Below are 19,983 nucleotides of genomic sequence, written 5' to 3'. Positions count from 1 at the left end.
CTTCCTTCCTTTGCATGAGTCTGTGCATCCATCAGCAGGCTGGCCACTAGGGACCACACCACTGAGGTCTCCTGCCTGCAGCTGGAGTGCTATCCCCAGGACTGGCTTCCTGAAATGAGGCGTCCAGGGTGGTAACTGTGGCAGAGCAGAAAAAGGTAACTGCAGCTGGAGTTGCGTGTTGTCATCCAGAAACCTGGGGAGAGGCAGGAAAAGTTTCGGATGGTACAAAAGGTAGGAAGTAAAAGCAGGAGGGTGAGAGAAAGGAGACCAAAGGCAATGCTCATGTGGAGGGGTTTCACAAGGCTGCTAGTAGAGGCTTTAGCATTCGGGCCCTTTAAACCCAGACCAGGAGAAACTAACGAAACGTGTACTAAGGGGCAAATCCTGTCAGGAGGAAAAATAAGAGATGGATGGGAAAGATGAAAGTCACTTGAATTTGCCTGAAATCTGCAGAATTGGTAGAACTGGCTAAATTGCCCCTTCTGACTGTGTGACTAGTTTGCTAACCCCCAAATGAAGAAAGAGTCCCTTTCTGTTCCTTTAAGTTGATGAAATCGTATTTCCTTGTGGATGCCAAGCCCTGAAGCTATAGGCAGACATCCCTCCAGCAGTCAGCTCAGGGGAAGTCCTCCTTCCCACCTTCTGCCGGGTTATTTTACCTTCATGGCCTTGAGGGGGTGCAAGAAAATCCATCCTTTTTGAAAAGCTACCCTCCAGGGGGGTAGGCACCCTGCTCCCCGCAGTGGCTGAGGAGGAGCCAGAAGAGCCTTTTGCCCTTCAGCCCAAGATGTGCTCAGAGCCACGGCAGAGGCACTGTGCTGGAGTTTGCCTGGGCTGCAGCCATGGAGGCTAGAAGAGAGAGCTAAGCTATGAAACTGAGCATAAAGAAGGGAAAAAAGATGCTTTATTTCTCCATATCAAAGGGTACGTGTAAGGAATGTGGATGAAATGATTGACATAAATGCTTGAAGCATGATGGATGAGATCATATTCACTACAGAAAAAAATACCCTGGCTATAAGCATTCAATTCAAACTTCACATGGGTAGTCACGTGGAGGAAGCACGGACATTCTTTTAGAGACTTGGCCAGGTAAATCCTGTGATTGTAACTCTGTTTTAACTTTTAACTTTGTTTTAGCTGGTTAAGACTTTTCCACAGAGCTATATGATTCCTTCAGGAGATGTCTGAAGTTAGGAGTCTGGGCTTTGATTTTAAATAGCTTAAAGTTGAAACAGGATTTTCCATTCCTAAACTTTTTAAGTATTGATATAAATACCTGTGATCTAGTATACCCCTATTTCAAGCACTCAGATCAGCAGGCCACAGGCCAGACCGGATGATGAAAAACCTACCCCCATCCAAGTGCCATATGGATTAGCCAGCATGACCCACCAGATTTTTCATAGATGCGAGGGGAGAAAAAGATGATCCCCAGGTTCCTTGCCTTGTGCTGGTTCAAGCCACGTTAGGTAACATCGCTTGGGAGCGGCAGGCAATGTATTGGTGTAAGTTCTGATAGCTTGTGAAACCCATGGGCAATTAGATGTGTAGCTCCTTGCTGCTGGGTTGCTGTCGCAGCCGGGGTAACAGAAAGATCGGTTTTGGCAGGGTTGTAAGACTTAGCAAGGCCAGCCATTACGAAGTAAACGACAAAACAAGAAATGTTTTGGAAGAGAGATGAATACTTGCTCAAGTTTTGTGAATGTGGATGAGAGGGCCTTTGCTTCTGGGACTGCCTGGTGAGTTACACCCATGGCAGCGCCTGGGCTTGCACCTCCATGGGAGGAAGCAGAGCCAGCTGGGAGGGGGGAAGGGGAGCCTTGTGTTTAAGCTGTTCCCATTCGACAGGTTTCAAAGCTGATGCAGAATTTTTTTCAGGGGACGTTACTGGTTTTTGCTTCAATGTTCTTCAGTTTTTCAGCTGAGTTTTTCTCCTCCCCCATGTTGCTATCTTTTTTAGTCTTTTAGTTTAAAAGCTGAAAAGGCTCCCCCTCCTTTATCTGTCTTTATTTACCTTCTGTTTCTCTCTATCCTTTTCCAATTCACTACAAAATAAATGGAAACCCACACACAACGGCACTTCCAGTTCCATGGAAATAAAACATTCTTCTTTTTTTTTTTTTTTTTTTTTTAAAGTCTTGGCCTCTGTTTAATCAACAGTGCTCCCCAGCTCCTTAGGATTTATTTGTTTGTGGTAATTATATGGAGTACATCAAAGTGCCTTTTGGAAAGTAGTATCACACAGCATCTGCCTGAAGAACATTCATCTGTTGGCAAAATGAGTGCAGAGCAGGAGATTTAAGCAATTAAGAGAGTAACAGAAACAAACTGTTGGCAGCGATGTGCGGTTTGGTGTTGGTGCCGGGATGGTGCTGGCCATGGGCAGCAATTAGAAAGGTAAGGGTGCAAGGCAAGGAGCTGCATCACCAGCAGCTGGGCAAGAGAAATATGTCCCCACCTCTCACTGAAAATAAGCTGCAGGTCGAGGTTTGGGGAACCGGGTACTTTATGGTGGGTTTCTTCATGGAAGAAGCAAGGTTACAGAAGTAATTTAAACAAAAAGGTGGCAGTGGCTTGCTTAGACTTAGCAGAGAAGCCAAAGTTAAGGAAAATGTAGCGAGGCTGGGGGTGAGTCCTGGGATGGTGTTCCGCAGCAAGCCCAGCTTCCCAGGGACATGGCACACTGGTGTGAAGGGAAACTGGCTCTCTGGGATCGTGGGGAGAGGAAAGAAAAAAAATCCCTCCAAGAAAGGGGAATTGGTGAGCTCCTAGCTGCTGGGACTGAGATTGGCCAGTGACATCAGAAGCAGTAGCTGAGAAGGCAGGAAAAGAAAGGATTTGTAAAGGGCAACTAAGGGCCCAGCTATGTTGTATTTATATGGCAGAAGAACCCCCAGAGGAAACAGAAAGTTCAGCTGAGCTGGAGCACTGGGCAGGTAGAAATGAACCAAAGATGTTATAGAAGACCTTATACCTACATATTAACACATGTACAGGCTCATGCTTTATATGTACTCTGCCTAATTTCTGGATGAGATCATCAGTTATTAATGGGCAAACACAGCTTATTTTCCAATTACTGCACTTTGCTCTAGACATCTCACTTCTTGTGTCTCAAATTACTTGTTTTTCAAACAAAAAATTGCTGTTAAATATTTTAAGGCAGTACTAAGCAATATAGTTCAGGGAGATTCATCATGGCTGTAGCAGAACAGCAACACAATATGTTCTTCCGCTGCAGAGAATCCCAGTATATGACACCTTGAAATCCTCAAATAACAGAGTAATTTTTAACTGGTCTATTCTATATACAGCTTTTTGTGACTTATATCAATGCTGATTTATAAGCATATGGAGTGCATTATAAACTACCTGGACAGAAAAGCCCCTCTAGGTACTGCTAGAAGCTGGAGACAGAAAAGATCGATCACAGCCTCTCCTGTCTCCCTCTGCTAGTGCAGAACTATTGCTGTGCTAAGACACAAAACTATACAACCCCAATAAATCTCCTTTTCATGTACACTTTGGTGTAACATAAAGGCAAAGAAGAAAGGAAGAGGATGGTGGAGCAGGTCTGAAATTAGGAGGAAGAGACCAAAGGATGACTTTGTCTAAAGGCCAGATCCCTATGTCATTGAAATCCCTTTGCCTTCACTCAAGGGTATGCAGTGCCTAAACAATTTGCCTATTCTGTAAAACAGGACTAAAACCTCCCCATTGCAACACAAGACGTTTACTCAATCATCTCCAAGCACTTAAAAAAAATCTCGATAGGTTATTTATACAGACGAGCACCTTTTATTATTAAATCTAATATATTTGTCAGCAGCTAGCTTGTGAATTTACTCTACCTTTTTACTCAGTTTGGGCAATAAAACTGTGTTAATCTGTTCCCAGCTGGTTTCATTCCCTGGTTCTACTGCATTAAACACAATGTGGCTGTTGTCTGGGCTGCAAACACTCAAGGGAAATCGTTTAAATAATGAAAAAAAATTGCCTGTGCTGAAGTCCTTGTAATCAGGACAACACTGGATTTCAGAAAATTATCTAAAAAATTTAGATTCTTGATGTTAACTGACTGGCAGCTTCTCCTTGGGGGATTCAGCATTTCAGTTACCGCAAAGTATTTTTTAGCAGCTAGGACACAGCAAGATGATACATGGTGCAGTAAAGTCTCCAGACTAAACCCGGGAGAATTCACTGCAGGTTTTATCTCCACAGTGTGACCATGGTTTCAGTGTTCATAATATCTACATTCACAACTGGATGAGGCTTATTTACATTTTCCTGTTCTGACTGAGTAGGACACCCCCTTTTTCTTCCCATGGATGCAATTGTGTGTTCCTATAAGCCATGCAGAAGTTATCCCATAGACCGAAGAACGCAGTCATGACAGCTCTGAACCGCTGTCAGCAGATGCCCTGGGCTGCCTGCTCACTCTCTGCCTCTCTGCAGCAGCCTCAGGGATGCTGTGGCTCCCTGGGGACACATCTCCATGCCACTCTGCCTTGGTGAGCAGCAAATGCTGCCATGAACCAGATATCACTCCCTGTAATGTTTTCGTCATCCAGCCAAACCATGGCAGCCACAGGCTGGTGTGGAAAAGGTTCAGTCCTTGCCCACCTGTGCAGGGTGCAGATGCGTACACCAGAGGGTGGTGTTAATATGATGTAGAAATGCCTGCTAAGGGGTGACATCATATTTTCATTGTGCTGCATGTCTGGATGGGCAATGGTCCTAAAAGGAATGGGCCGGTGCTGTAATCCCAGAGTAAATCACAGCAGGCAAAGCTGGAAAGTCTTAATCCATCATACGAAGCTCTTATCTTTAGGTAGATGCATGCAGGCTCAAGCTACAAGGAAGATAAGGTCCATGGTCCATTTCTGTTTGGCAGACAGAGAAAAAGTTATTTTTTAATCTTTTAAGAGCTGATGTTAAAACAGAAGATAGCAGCTCAGAACCAAGCAATACCTTTCACACTCTTAAATACTGTTTAGATTTCTGCTTTCTCCCCCTCCAGTTTACTCTAGATCAAACTGGTGATTAAACTCACCTGAACTATTTCCTTCTGCATTTCTGCATTTGTTTTTTGTGTTTCCCCACTTGCATTTTTCCTCCCATGAAGGCTGAGATGCAGGGTTTCTAAACTCCACAGCTGCTTAAGACTGTCCCCTCCCACTCCCTCCCAGACAGGGCAAATGCCTGGATGTGGGGACCTGGAGCCAAGCTGAGGAACTATAAAACACAAGGGAAGATAAAACTGTACGAGCAGTCTTTCAATAGGATTTCGACACTGTGGCTGGCTCCTCTCAGAATGACTGGGAGATGAAAAAGGCTGGCCCTGGCTGGGGAGAGGAGAGGTCTGAGGAAGCTATGATATCATGCCACTTAAAATATGGAGTTCACATTTGGTCAACCCATTATAGAAAATTTATGGTAGCACTTAAAAAGGTACAGGGAAGGGTCAGAGGGCAAAGTCATCACTAAATGATATAAGGAATAGGAGATGACAGAAAAAAGAAAGAGTGGAACAGAGAAAAGAGAAAGAAAAGAAAGAAAGAAAGAAAGAAAGAAAGAAGGAAAGAAAGGAAGGAAGGAAGGAAGAAAGGAAGAAAGAAAGGAAGAAGGAAAGGAAGGAAGAAAGGAAGGAAGGAAGGAAGAAAGGAAGAAAGAAAGGAAGAAGGAAAGGAAGGAAGAAAGGAAGAAAGAAAGAAAGAAAAATCTGTATTGACTGTGACAAAAAGAAATTAATGGGGAATTTAATTAGAGCAAATACAAATGATTGAGCATTGCAGGTGGTGGAGTAAAAGGTTATGAAATTACATGGAAGTATTGGCCTAGAAGGAAGGGCAGTTGTCCCAGGAAGCTAGCGGTGTGTAAAAGAGGACCTCCCTGGTTTGGGGATCAGTGTGCAGTGTGCTCAGATGTAGGGGTGCATGTTTCCATCAGTGCCCCATGCAACCTTCACCTGGAGGCAGCCACTCCATGGCTGTGCAGGACAAATCATGTTGACTGGATATGGGGACCCTGGTCCCAGTTCACTGCCCTGACCCTGGGCTCTGCTGTCCAAGCAACAACGTGGGGACAAACCCAGAGAAAGCCATGGGGGTATCAGGAAAGGGAAAGCTGGATGAATGAAAGTGTGAGATGGATGGAAGGGGAACAGATTGCGATAGAAATGGCTATGCAGGTCAGCAATGCAAGGAGGAGGGAAAACAGGAGACAGGAAAATAGCTGGCAAAACGGAAAGGGTGATTCTGCTGGTGTGGTAAAGCAGCATTACAGCAAGGTTGAGATGGTGGGAATACGATGGAAGGAGCAGTAGGAAGAGATGATGGTGAAGAACAAGGGGAGGAGCAAGTAGGTTGTATAAGGGAAGGGACCCTGGAACAGGTAAAGGGAGAGAGGGATCTAACGTGAGAAATTATGTGGGAGTACCAGGAGGTGGGAAAAGCAACACAAGATGTGTTTGGCCTGGGAGGAGAGGAGGCAGACTAGAGTGTCTTTGGAGTGCAGAAAGAGCTTTTACTTATAGGCTAGATTTTAGCAGAATGTTTGTGGGTTTTTAAGATAAAGAAGAAAAAATGAGGGATTAGATCTGCTGAGGAAAACGTCAGCTAAGGATCATCTTTCCTGGGTGTATGTTCTCTTTAATTTCCTGCTTAACTTAAAATTGATTTTCATTTGCTTTCCTAATGCATAATCAGAGGCAACCTTTTTTGGTCTTTCTGGAGTGTCTCTATTCCCAGATGCTACCAAAGGTCCACTGTATGTGTTCTGCATCACACATGCAGTATACTTCAATGTGGCACACAGTAGTGGCACAGATATCACTAAGGCAAAGGACTTTTTACAGAGGTGAGAGAAAAACAAGCATTTTTTTTTCATCCTAATGGAGAACTGGGGTCCAGAGATGATGAATAACCAGACTAAGGTTACTCCAGAGGTCTCCAGCAGAGCTGCGATGAACTGCAGGTTCTCATGCTGTTTTAACTCTCAACTGACCCATCTTCAGGAATTTGGCTAGGAACCATACAAGCTGCTACTTTAAAGAAACTCATCTAAAGAAATGTACGTTTTTAAATTAGGAAAGCAGTTGTTTTTTTCCTTCCTCCCTTTGCTGCATTTTAAGGTGTGCTGGATGTAACAGCCTTGGACTTTTCAATCCAGTTGCCTGTGGACCATTCATGAAAAGGAAAACTATGCCAAGACAGCTTGAGCATCTCAGGATGGTGAACAGTTATTACGGAGACTACTGTGCTCAAAGCAAAGGCTTGAAGCAGCTTTCTCATAAATCCTGCTTTAAAACATTGTGTACTAATTTCTTACTAGTGTGTGCCCTTCTGCTGACTACCTAGAAAATAAAATACAGAAGTGCGACAGAATGCAGAAGGGCTAAGCTACAGATTTATGAAACTGTTGCATTTTAAACCTCAATAGAGAGTTATATTTTCTTCTATTGTCTTAGAAAACATGTTTTCCCCTAATTGGCCGAAGTGGGATTAGTAGCTGTGAAAGCCGTACACTTTACAAGGCCTTCTGGGAGCTTACAAAATGCAGATATTTTCATTCATGTCATTGATGGAGCCCCAACTGATGCAGCTTCTCTGTGATACAAACTAAACAAGGAGCTGGAGAAATATAAACACAACGAGCTTCCACAGCCTTTTATAGTTTTTGGACAGTGGAGCCCATCCATCCTGCTGCCTCCTGTGCCACTGTGGGGGGCCCTGGACCCCTTACATGAGCCCTTGCCACAGTCATCCCCCACCCTCTGTGGCTGCTTCTTGGAGTGGCAATGTCAGTCATAGAATCAGAGGACAATTCAGGTGTGAAGGGACCCTAGGAGGGATCTGGCCCAAGCCCGTGCCCAAAGCAGGGTCAGCTATGGGGTCAGAACAGGTTGCTCAGGGCTTTGTCCAGCTGGGTCTGGAAAAACTCCAGTGCCAGAGCCTGTGTGGTCTCTCCCGGCAGCCTCTGCCACCACCCCACTGCCCTCATGGGGAACTGGTTCCTCCTTATCTCCAGTCTGAAGTTTTCATTTTAATTTTTTTTCCTGTTGTGTCTTGTTCTCCTGCTGTGCACCACTGTGAATAGCCTGGCTCCATCTTCTTGGAGACCTCCCCACGGGTCCTGTGGGGCTGCTGGTTCCTACCCACAAGCTGCCTCTCCCCCAGGCTGAACAAGCCCTGTTCCCCCAGCCTCTCCTAACAGGGCATGTGCTCCAGGCCCCAGGCATCTTGATGGCCCTCTGCTAAACTCCCCCATTTGTCCATGTCTGTCTGGTATCTCAGAGACCAAACCTGGATGCCAGGTTAGACCCCTGCAGTACCCCACTTTTTACTGGCCTCCATACAACATATTAACTACCACCCACTAAGCCTGATCATCAAACCAGCTTCTCACTCATCCCAGGCATAATGTTCTAACTTGGATGCAAGACTATGGTGGGAGATGGTGCTGAAAGCCTTGATGAAGTCAAGGCAAATGGCATCCACTGCTCTCCCTTTGCTCACAAATCCAGTTGCTTTACAATAGAAGGCAATCAGGTTGGTCAGGTGTGACTGATCCTTGGTGAACCCATACAGACTGTCCCTGGTCACCTTCACCTCCTTCTTTGCTGCTGCGAGAGGGGTCAGAAAATGCAGATGTCTTCTCCTGCCCTGAAGTGTCACTGGGTATAATGAATGTCTCTGTGCCCTGGAAGTCCCCTGGGCCTGCCTGCCTCTTCCCTTCCACATGTGGGTCTCTTCTGGGGGTGGACAGACTGTTGCAGGGCATGGGCTCATGGAGACATGGTTTCTCAAGGTGCACCAGCTCACGCAGTTTTACAAAGCAGCCCACACTCAGCAGGGAGCACAGAAGCTGACCAGCTGACCAGCATCTTTGAAAACTGTATGATTAAAAACCTGTAACCACACATACTTGAATGCACAGTCTCCTTTTTCCTAATCTGCATCCTCCATTTCATCAAGAGCTTCTTTTGGTCAGGAGGAGGTGACTCTGATGATCAAATCGAAGATCAGGAGCTCTGAAAAGGATTGCTTAGAAACCTGGCTGCTTGAGATGATCCCTGCTCCCCTCTGTTCAATGAAGACGTGGATATGACTTTTCAAATTCCCATAGTGCCTTCCACTGGAGCATGTTTCAAACACTAATAAAAGGAGGCTCCTGCCTGGTCTGTGGCAACAGGCATCGTTACTCCCATTTTGGAGCCCAAAGCAGAGACGTGTGGAATAAATTGATGTAGATGAAGAAAACAGTCTTAGGCAGGGTTACGAACAGAACTGACAGTGTCTGACTCCTCGTCTTAGTCTTGTACACAACTCATGGGTGTCCTTCCACGGAGAGATTTCACCCACATGTCTTATTTCACACAGACTACTGAGCGAGTCTGACATCAGTCAAAAAATCCCTGGTGTCTACTCAAAAATTTTGGAGTAATTTATATCCATAGTAATAAAAGCTGTATGCTGTTTATTTAGCAGGGCTCTTTTAATGCACTGTTTGTTGTTTTGATAGTCTGTGTCTTCTTCATATTGTAATCATATTAAAAGAGAATTCTTTTCCTGGAATAAAGAGGTAATGATTCACAAGAGGCATAATTATTCCATGCGGTGCAGGCAGAATGCTGCAGAAAGAGCTGTCTTCTTTATGCGTAAGAGCCTTTTATTGCAAGTGTTCTACACAGTAATTAAATTCCTTTGAATGAGGAGGCTTGATTGGATTTTCTTTGGTTTATTGGGAGGAGTCTGAAAAGCAAGGTATTTAGCTCAATTGCTATACAATTTTGGCATCTGTTGGAGGTTAGGGAGAAAGGTTCAGAATGTCTGATTCTTATTTCTCTTAGGCTAGTGTCACGTTAGCTGAACTCCATTGAATTCAATTGAATTGTACCCTGTCTGTACTTGGGTGAGAATCAATCTCAGAAATCTCTGGCAGAAAGCAGCAGGATACCTGACTGCACACTGTCAGGATCCAAATTATCTAAGGGAAAAAAGCCTTGCTAACGGCAAGTTACTTGCAGTTGGAAATGCAAGTACCCAACAGCGAGGAAACTTCACATTTACAGCTGTCCTTCAGATCTGATATTTGCCTTATGGCGAGTCCAGCCTTGGCCCAAGATGGGACAGAGTTTTAAAAGACAGCAGCAAGAAAATGAAGTCAGGCAATCATCTAACAAAAATCTGTCCTGTCGCTTGACACACGAGCCAGGATGCTGGCATGGCAGAACTCTTGAGTATTTGAGTTGTCAAACTAAATCATGTTTGTTTAACATCAACTACTGTACAGAGCTGCCAAGGTTTTTCTTTCAAAGAAACAGAGTAAAAATGAAAATTAAAAGGAAAATTCTATTATATACAGCCTCAACACCTATTAGCAATGGGTTTGGGTCTTGTAGCATAAATTACAGCATAAATTCTTTCTGTTACTCAATAAGGCTACGCAATACATCAGGAGGCGGGTGTTGTTCAGGCAGGGAAGGAGATGTGTGAAACCATGGGGGTAACTTCAACCTGCTCAGGTGTCTCTGGAGCGACAGTACACATGATGAGCAAAGTGGCATTTTCAACAGCTCAAAGAAATGTTGTGGGGCAATGGGAGGCACCTTCCTACTCTGGGGGCAGATGTTAACACCTCATCTCATCCAGTGAGAGTGGGAACCTCTGAAGAGCCGGTTGCCTGTATTTGTAGGGGTTATGTGAAGGTTTGGATCTCGGAGAGGTGCTGGTGGAGGAGAGGGTCCTGGGGCTGTGTGAGGGGAGGGCTGGTTTTGCAGGGAGAGCAGCGGTGGGGATGAAGAGGAGGAAGAGTTTTGATTATATTTTGTGAAGACAAAAAGGCAAGTAGGAAGGAGCTTGGATATTGAGGCCTGTTGGGAGGAGACTGGGACTGGTGGACCTAGACCTAGGTCTGAGGGGAACTAGAAAAACAAGTCTGTGTAATGCAAAACCTGGGGCTAGACCTGCTTCGTGCCTGTATGTTAGACCTCGCAAGCAAAGGGGAATATAAGGGTCTAAAACAGGTCTATAAGTGCAAAATTTGGTTTATTGGGAGGGGTCTGAAAAGCAAGGTATTTAGCTCCTACACAGTGCACAAAATGCAATGCAGAGGAGAGGAACCAGAGCAATGGTTTGCAGTGGTCCATGATGCTGGCACATGTGTCCTGAACCTGAGCTGGGTCTAAGTGACTCACACATCTCTGCCCATGATAAACCTCGGGAATGCTTGTCAGCCATCAAGCCTCTTCTCCTTGTGGAATACTGGGCCTGATGGATGTCTGCAGCTGAGTATATTTTCTGATTAATTTTGGTAATTGCAGCCAGAATACTTTAGTTTATTACCTTCATTCCCTTCTACTGGCTGCCAGGCATTACAAATGCAACAAACTGCCTGTCCAGTTGACTTCCTCTGCCTTCTTCCTTTCAACTTTCATGTTTTTAAATGAAAGACAGAGCAAACAGTAATTGCACAGTCCTCCAGCCTTGGTGGTATCTGAGGAGTAAGGCAAATGGGACCTACCGGTCAGTGGCCCAGGACTTTATGAAGAATATTGCTATAAGCTGACACAGATGAGTCACATCAAGCCATAGTTTCCCTGTTGTGACTGTACTGACTTCTGAGTGGTAGTGCTTCCCTTCCTTATTTATTAATTCTCAGCAAGGATCCTTCCTGGAGCCAGCTGTCTGTACAGAAAGTTGAAAATGGAGTTTACATTTTTGCCAAAAAAAGGGATTTTTGGCAAAAGAATATATATAATTTTTTCAAGGGCTGAATTAAAATTGGTTCTGTTTTACTGATGTTTCTTTTATGTCTTGTCTTCCCGAGCAGAAACGGCCATACCTGAGGACTACTTGGTTGACCCCGCGAACATGAAACGGTACAGCGTGGATCCTGCCGATTCTGCCTTCAGTTGCATGGGCTCCATGTACACCATGCGGCAGACTCCTGCAGATGGACGTCCTGCTGGAGGCTCCTCTTCCTCCTGTAGCCATCGTCCTGCTCAGATGTCTTCAGGGGGGTCCTCATCTACCAGCCTGCGGCATCAGACCTCCAGTCCAACGAGGAATGGGACCTATCTTGAAGGAAACAGAAGTGGTAATATAACATCTTCCATTTAGCAATGTGTGCTGCTATGCTGGTGCCACGCTGGAGTCTTAACTCACTCCCAAATTCCCCAGAAAATTAGTGAGTTGACATCCATCCAGACCACTCATGCTTCCATTTAGGAGAAAAAGCAACCTATGTAAACACAAAATCAATCTGTTCATCATTAAGTAAAAAGGTGAATGTTTTCTAATGCTGTTATTAATTATGTAAACATATGTATTATGTATAATTGTGTGGCAATCACAACTGTTATTATCGACTGACAAATATAAATATTAATATATGTCATTTTTCCTAAAGACTGATACTGCCTACAGGCAGGTACCTGTTATATGTGTGACACTAGCTGTGTACATGATAAGATGCAGAGCAAACCCAGATATTAGTGCCTACTTCAAAGAATTTTAGCAAAAGGTTTTGCTTCCCAGCTGTGTGGGCCATCCTGCCCCTTTAATCATGAACCAAGCCAGATTTTGCTTGAAAGAGACTGCCCAGCAAAACATATTTTTAGAAATCATCAAGCTCACTGATCAAGGTTTTTATCCTTCAGGAAGTAAAGTCACAAGAAGTTTATCTGCAAATTCAAGGGATGCCATGGGAACTATTGCATTTAATAACCCTTCTTCTTCCCTCTCTTTGTATTTTCATCCAGTTACCCTGCTAGGATTTACATTTGCTCGGTCAGTCACTATGCCCATTAGCTATATTCCCTATTAGCAATGATTTTTTTTTTCTTTAGAAATTACCTTCGTTCATCAAACAGGTTAGCTAATTCCCTGAACTTTGGGTAACTGTGTCTTTGTTTGCATTGTCCAAGTTCTCTATTAACAGGTCTTTATCAGTAGTAATTCCAACAGTGTCTTCACCCCTTACTAATTATTCAAACTTCATTTATGCATTTTTCATCTTGAAGATAGATCTAACAAAGGAGTTGAGTGTCTTTGCCATTTTTAAGTCATTAATTTCTCTCCCCTCGTCATTTATTAATGGAATCTACTGTCACTGTAGCATTTTTTTTTTTTTAATCGGGATATATTTGCAGAAGCCTTGCTGGTTCCCCTAGCCCCTTTGCTGACCATTAGCTCATTACACTGTCTTTCTGCCCTTGCATTTCACCTGGAAACTGCAAGTGATTCTTGCTTGGTAGCCACTCCAGAGCCTCTTCACAGCAGCCACAGATCTTTGCATAATCCTTTCACACCACTCACCTCCCCATCACCTGCAGTATTTCTTGTTCCTGAACTTTCATCATTTAATATTTTAGAATATTTTCTTCCAAAATATGTATTACTAGTATTTATCCTAGTCTTTATTTGTTTATCTAAGGTTGCCTTCTTAAATGTTCAATACCTACCCAAAACCATCACTCACTCTGCTATTATTTGCACGCACTTGTTTCCCTGGTTTACCCCTGTGATACTCTATTATACAGATCACAGAGAAGCATTCGGTTCTCATAATTGTTTTTGCTTTACTTACAGAGTCAACTTTACTCAAAGCAAAGCGGATAGTATAGAAATACACTACAGCCAACCACTTGCAAAAGATTGTCACTAGGAACTGGGGGCCTCAGTTACAAAGAAACAGAAATGAGAGCCACTTTGTTTCAGACCTTCTTCAGCACCTCCCAGGTCAGCACAGTCAGGTGCTGGGAGGACAAGGGGCTCACTGCGTACAGGATTCATTTCCCCCTCTCCCACCGCTTCCTTAGAGCCTCCTAGCAGAACTGGGACCCTGTCATCAAGCTTTTGGGATGGCAGCTGTGAGGAGCCAAGGTTTAACAATGTTGTTGCTTGCTAGCATTGAAAATCTATAATTCTCCTTGGGATCAATTATCTCTTTGGAATCAATGGTCAGAGCAGTTCAAAGCAAAGGCATAGCCTCTCTCCAACATGACACAGCAGCACACATCCAGGAAAGAGATAGGTGCAGAGGTGGTGATGCTTCCCCACTAACCTCTCCACCTTCAGAAATTTGTGGCTCAAGGACTCCCTGAACCTGGATTCATATGTAGTAACCCTTCATAAAGATGGTTCATAAAGACACACACCCCCCCCCCGCCACACACACACTGCATCACTCAGTGGCTAATTGAATACATTGTGCATTTTCACCATCCACAAAATTCCCATGCTTAAGAATGTGTTGTGTGGAGAAAAGCCTTGCTGTCAGGGGTTTCAAACTATGTTCAAGGGACTGAAGCTTAAAATCAGAGCTCCTAAAGCTCACTCAGCTGCATTACTTTCCCTTCTTGTTTCTGGCTGTGAATGTCACTGTTTCCCAGTCTCAGCCAACATGTTGTGAAAATGCATGGCTCAGCATGGTCCTGAACAGGAAGCTAAGCTTCAGGAGACAGCTCCATCTTGCTTGTCACGACATCCCACAAAACCTGCAGTCTTTACAAAACGAAAGCCTAAAAGATGGCACATCTTTTTTTCCAGAACGGTACATAAAAGTCATTGAGTTGCCATGCAATAGGCTTTGCTGGTTCCTGTATCTCTCTAACTTAAAACATATTAAAGCACTTTGAGGAGAAAAATGCTTTTGAACCAGGTGTCCACAACATGTGGGTGTCTCTGAAGAAGTTACAAGTGACTTTAAGCTGTTACGTAAAATACTTTTGGGTAACAGGACTCACCCCAAAACTGCTTAGTATTTTTTATGTAACAAGCATTTGACACTTGCATAGACTAGCTCCTCTGGGACCTCTGGGTCATTTGGCCAGCTCCACAGTAAAGACTCCCCCAAACTGACAGTTACGCAGGGAACATCATGAAAATTCTTATGAATTGATTGATTTGCTTATTTATAATCATTGACAATGTATTAGTCCCAGTATCATCCATTGTAGGTTAGAGTCTGCCACAGAGGTACAGGCAAACTCATACAGAGATGGGTTTGCAATCAAGGTCTCTAACGGGGGGGACAGCAATCCCCTGTGCTCCACCAAAGCAGGGCAGCACTAAGAGCTAGTGACACCACCATCCATCACATTTTCTCTGATCCACTCAGATGCTTTCTGGAGACTCCAGCAGAGAGTCTTCCACAGCCCATGGCAGGAGCTGGGTCCTCTGAGGCAGCGGAGAGGCATTTATTCTCAGACATGGCCAGGCAGTTTTCAGTAGCTATGATGGGCAACACAGTGACATCCATGAAGTCAAGGTGCCCACAGATTCATTACAATATCACCTCTAGCATTAAAGAAACTGTGCTGTTTCCAGTCACAGCCTGGTTTCATCTCCTACTCCATTTGCAATAGCATCAGCTCTGTAACACTGGAATTCCCACCAGAGTCCTAGAAACCATTGTCTGTTCCTCCTTAAAATTAGAGACTGTATTTCTTCACAGCTATCACACTTTCACCCACCATGCTGCTTCTACTTTTGCTGGCAATTCCAGACTTCTAAAATACACATCTTTCTGCAACTGCCTTAGTGCAGCCACATTAAAGCTTGATTACTGTCTTTGCAAAATCTCTCTTGCAAAGGTCTTTGGAATCTGCACTCTCACTATGATGCTTCTGGCTGTGTTTTTCCCCTTTCTAGGGATAATTTATATGCTGCTGAATCATAAGTGAGCAAAGATGAGTAAGTGGTGCATGCCAGTCTCTGTTCTTATTGTCCTCCGTTTGCATACTTACAAGGCAGAGATAGGCAGGACTCATTAAAAAGAAGAATTTATCTCTGAAACCTCAAACCAATCCTCTTTATTTATGGATAGTTTTGAAAAATAGCTTGCATTATTTATCATGGTGGGCAAATATCATGGAAAAAACCATAACCATAAAACATATCTCAGTGCATAGCAGAACATGTCTTTCAAGCGGAATGGATGAGATTAAACCTCAAAGCTCTCATTAATGCAATCAGAAGCTTGATGCCTAATTCTCCATGATTATGCAAAAAAATTCCAAACAACCCCCCCCCAAAAAACAAAAAAAAACCCCAAAAACCAACTCATTTCAGAAAGCCAGTTGGGGCTGCTAACAGATAAACATGCACTTTCCTGTCATCATTTGCCAAATTGAAGCTCTTAAATCAGGGAAGGAATAGTCAAGGACATCATAAACCTTTCCAAGCCAGCTTACATAACAAAGTCTTTATTCCAAGTATGAAGAATTGCGTGTTCAACCACAATATAATAACCTTAACCTTGCCCTGTAGCTTGTTATTTTTATGTAGATTTTATTATCCAGTATTAGCAGTTAATTATTCTCACCTGAGGGCCTTTGTTAAAGAGGCAATCCTGCTTGCTAATGCATTTATTTCCTGAAAACATTTAGGGGCGCAGGGTTTGAAGTTTCTCTTTTTCCAGATTAATGGTGCAAGCACTGTCTGGGGGCTGGATCCAACACCTCCCCAAGGCAGTGGCAAAGTTGCTGCTGACAGTGTCATGGGCTCAGCACTGGGTACCACTACTTTGGCAAACACGGCCTGTCTGTTAATTTTTGAGGATATTTACAGCCTGAAAGTTTTGATGCTTTCAGTGAGCTGCCTTCTTTTTCCCCCTGCAAAAGAGAGGCAAAGCAAGAAAAGCCCAAATAAATATTTAACACCAGCCCATCGCCACACCTCATGCAGCTGGATGCTGGGCTGCCCTTGCATTGGGCGAAGGAGCACCTGCAATGTTGCACCCCTACGCAGTGTATGCCATGCCTGGAGCAGGAGCAGCTGCCATGCTGGGGGGGCAGGGACTCTGCCCTGCCACACTGTGGGGCTGAGGCCACCAGCCAGGTGGTACACGGCATCTCCTGCAAGCACTTGCCAGTGCAAACTGACATGCTAAGCCTAATCTTTGCAGAGCTCTCCACTGACTGTGGCTCATCAAACCCCCTCCCACCCATAAATATCCTGTAATTGTGTTCTTCCACACACCTACTTTTCTGATTCCTCTCCTCTTCTGCTTGGTATGCCTTAGACATTTAGAAAAGTGTCTTCTACAAAGCCTTCCTCTTGTTTATAGTGGGAGATGGTTTGTTTTTTTAAAATAATTCCCATTTCTCTGCGCCTTTGAGGGTCTGCTACTTCTGCTTAGTTTCAGTAGATCTGCTGCTCCTTATTATCTGCTCCAGTGCAATCAGAAAGAACCTTTTAAAATTTCATTCCCACCCCCTTCCCTTGAGGCAAAGAAATCATTTAGGCCTGCAGCAATATTAAAGTTCATCTGTCACTCCCTTTCCACTCTTATCTATCAATGACCGTACTCCCTCTGGGCTCTGTTTGTTTGCCAAGAACATATTTAGGGAGTCTGTTATTTATCTTTCCTTCCTTCACAGGTTTAACTCCATTTTAGCATCAGATTTCCTTGTCATGCCTCTGCAGCTGTTTGGGTGTTGGCTTTCTCTCTCTCCGTCCTCCTGCACAGGAAGGTCCTGAGGCCAGAGGCAGGGGGCAGAGAAAAGCCTGTGTGGGGTGAGAGCTCAGACCAAGCCAGGCCACATCTTTCCATCAGATTCACTGGGTTTTGGCCACTGACCCGGTATCTCCAGCCATTTCTGTGCAGGCAGTGGTCTCTACTGGGATGCTCCAAGACCTTCTTCCTGCAGAAGAACCTCTTCACTCTCCTTCCCCGACATCGCTTCAGGCAGGAGGGGGAAGTGCTTCCCTCTGATTACCTAAATTTCCATATCCCATTCCATTAATTTGACAAATTTTTGCCACCTGTCAAAAACAGGAAATTGGATTTGACCTAGATTATGATCTCTAAAAATAATTATTGGTCGCGAGCACTCCCATCTCTTTGTAATCTGAGTATTCATTATCATCTTGATTAATTCTGATGACAGGATGGCATAGGATACCCGGGAGACATGAGACTTCCTCATTTATCTAATTCTTAGGTTAAGTGTGAATACCTTCAGATAAGAAAAAATGTATAGTACTTGCCCTGCTGCCATCAAACACTTTTGTGCTTAATATAATCTTTCAGCAAAGTGATGCTATTGAAGCAAACCCCAGGCCTTTGTGTGGACATGAAATTATTTTATTCTCTTTTGTAAATGGGGAGATTACACTTAAATGTGTAAACTATGATGTTAAAAAGCCAAGTAAGTTAAACAACAAAATACATTTTAAAAGATATAGAAAAACAGATTGTTTCCAGACTCACCAGCAACAAACTATGTTCCAGATATTTTTCTGTAAGCTGATGGCATCCCAGTTTTACTAACAACATTTAAATGTAGCTTATTACACACAAGTGAAATAACACATCTTAATTCATGAAAAAGCAGCAGAGAATCCAAGATTCAACTCTAGGTAGGTAAATAAAGACGAAACAATCTCTGAAGATTTAGTATCTACACATAATTCTTGTTTTTATGTTATTATATTATACCTCAGGTAGGGGTTTGAAAGGGTTATCTTCAGCTGCTAGGGCCTGGAAGAGTTCTAGCCATGTAGTCTCTTTAGAAAGGTCGTTTATATATTTGTCTTTTAAAAATCAGGTTTATGCTATTGATTGCTAGATTGTGAAGGAGTGAATAGAATTCCCCTGTCATTTCAACCTTTTCTTCCCATCTCCCTTCCTTTCATCACAGATATTTCTGATACCTGTGAAGGATCCCAACTGCTCTCGGGGGTCTCTGCTCCCCTTTGCCCTTTCCTGGCATTTCTGGAAGCAGTGGGTTGCGGGCAGGATTCATTGGGCTGGGGGCTGCTCTCTCTGTGTTGAGTGTGAATCCCAGGCTAAGCCCCCTGGGCTTTCCTTACATTCGTACCAATTTAAGGGAAAAAATGTGATCCTCAGTAGTGGTACAAATCTCCCCTGTCCACGTTATGATCGTAGCACAGAAACTTCTGCAACCCCTTGGGTACAGCCAAACCTTTCTCTCCCCATCCCTCCACCCCCACCCCCCCACCCCCCCCTCTGTTTTCTGGTTGGTTTGCAAAAGCCTGGGTTTTCTCCCTGACCTTGGGTTTGAGGTGCCAAGGTGCCCAATATCTCCACGCACCAGCTGGCATCCAGACCATCAGCAAATCAGGCAGGGGAGAAATACTCGCCCCTCTGCCTCCAAGACAAGTCTCAGTTCTCCCACTTGTCCGTGACAAAGTTACTCAATGTTACTGATGGTCCAGGGGTTGGCCAAGACCTGTTTGTTTTGCACTCTTTGTCTTCATCGTTTCGTGCCAAAGGCTCCAGATGGTGTCTGTACCATTGTGTATTGCATTTATTCTGTGAGCAGAGCCCAGGGTCGCCTGAGTCCATACGAACACCAATCCTTGCTGTCTAATTAAGAGGACCTGCGGCTATTCCTTGTCCTTTATATCCAGAACAGTGACTTAGCAAATGAGAGTCTAATTATCATGATATTTACATCACATCCCATTATGAAGCCCATCGACCAGATCTGCACATTCACAGCACTGCTGCTTTCTGGAGTTCATCTTTTGTAACTGCAAAATATACCTCATTATATTATACTGTAAGATGAGCATGGTGGCAAAGGAAAAAGGACCAATGTGCATATAAAACCATTATTGGGCATATAGGGGCAGAGCCTCAGCTAATATAAATCAGCACAGCTCTGTTGAAGTCAATGGAACGACAGTCTACACAGGCCACAAACGCAGCCCACTACATTTGCTCACACGCATTAAGATCATGTTTTAAGTCATGCATAGGGATTCTCACACATTTAATCTGTCTCTATAAGCTCGGTATTTCTCTGGAGAGTTCAGACCTTCTCTCCTTAGCAACTCTGACTGTCCTCTTGTCTACCTGGGGCTTCTCCAGGCTCCAGTTTAGGTATCTGTGCTCCCTCTCTACTTGCACTCTTCTGTTTCCTTTTTTGCCTTCTGTAGTGTCTGCTTGCTTGCCATTTGCACCTCTCTCATTAAAAAATGGGCCTTAACAGAGAGAGATGAGCAG

The 19,983-nt window shown here is 44.0% G+C and overlaps 1 protein-coding gene across 1 annotated transcript in view; it reads left to right on the top strand.

The window, feature by feature from the left end:
* SCML4 (Scm polycomb group protein like 4) overlaps positions 1-19,983 on the top strand; it is a 46,223-nt gene that overhangs the window by 19,726 nt on the left and 6,514 nt on the right. The window contains exon 5 of the mRNA XM_037390802.1: positions 11,836-12,102. Coding sequence (XP_037246699.1) covers positions 11,836-12,102 — 267 coding nt within the window. The remainder of the gene's footprint in view (positions 1-11,835; positions 12,103-19,983) is intronic.

This window comes from Falco rusticolus, chromosome 6, assembly GCF_015220075.1.
Source record: "Falco rusticolus isolate bFalRus1 chromosome 6, bFalRus1.pri, whole genome shotgun sequence".
NCBI lineage: Eukaryota > Metazoa > Chordata > Aves > Falconiformes > Falconidae > Falco > Falco rusticolus.
This window is presented reverse-complemented; position numbering and strand designations above follow the sequence as displayed.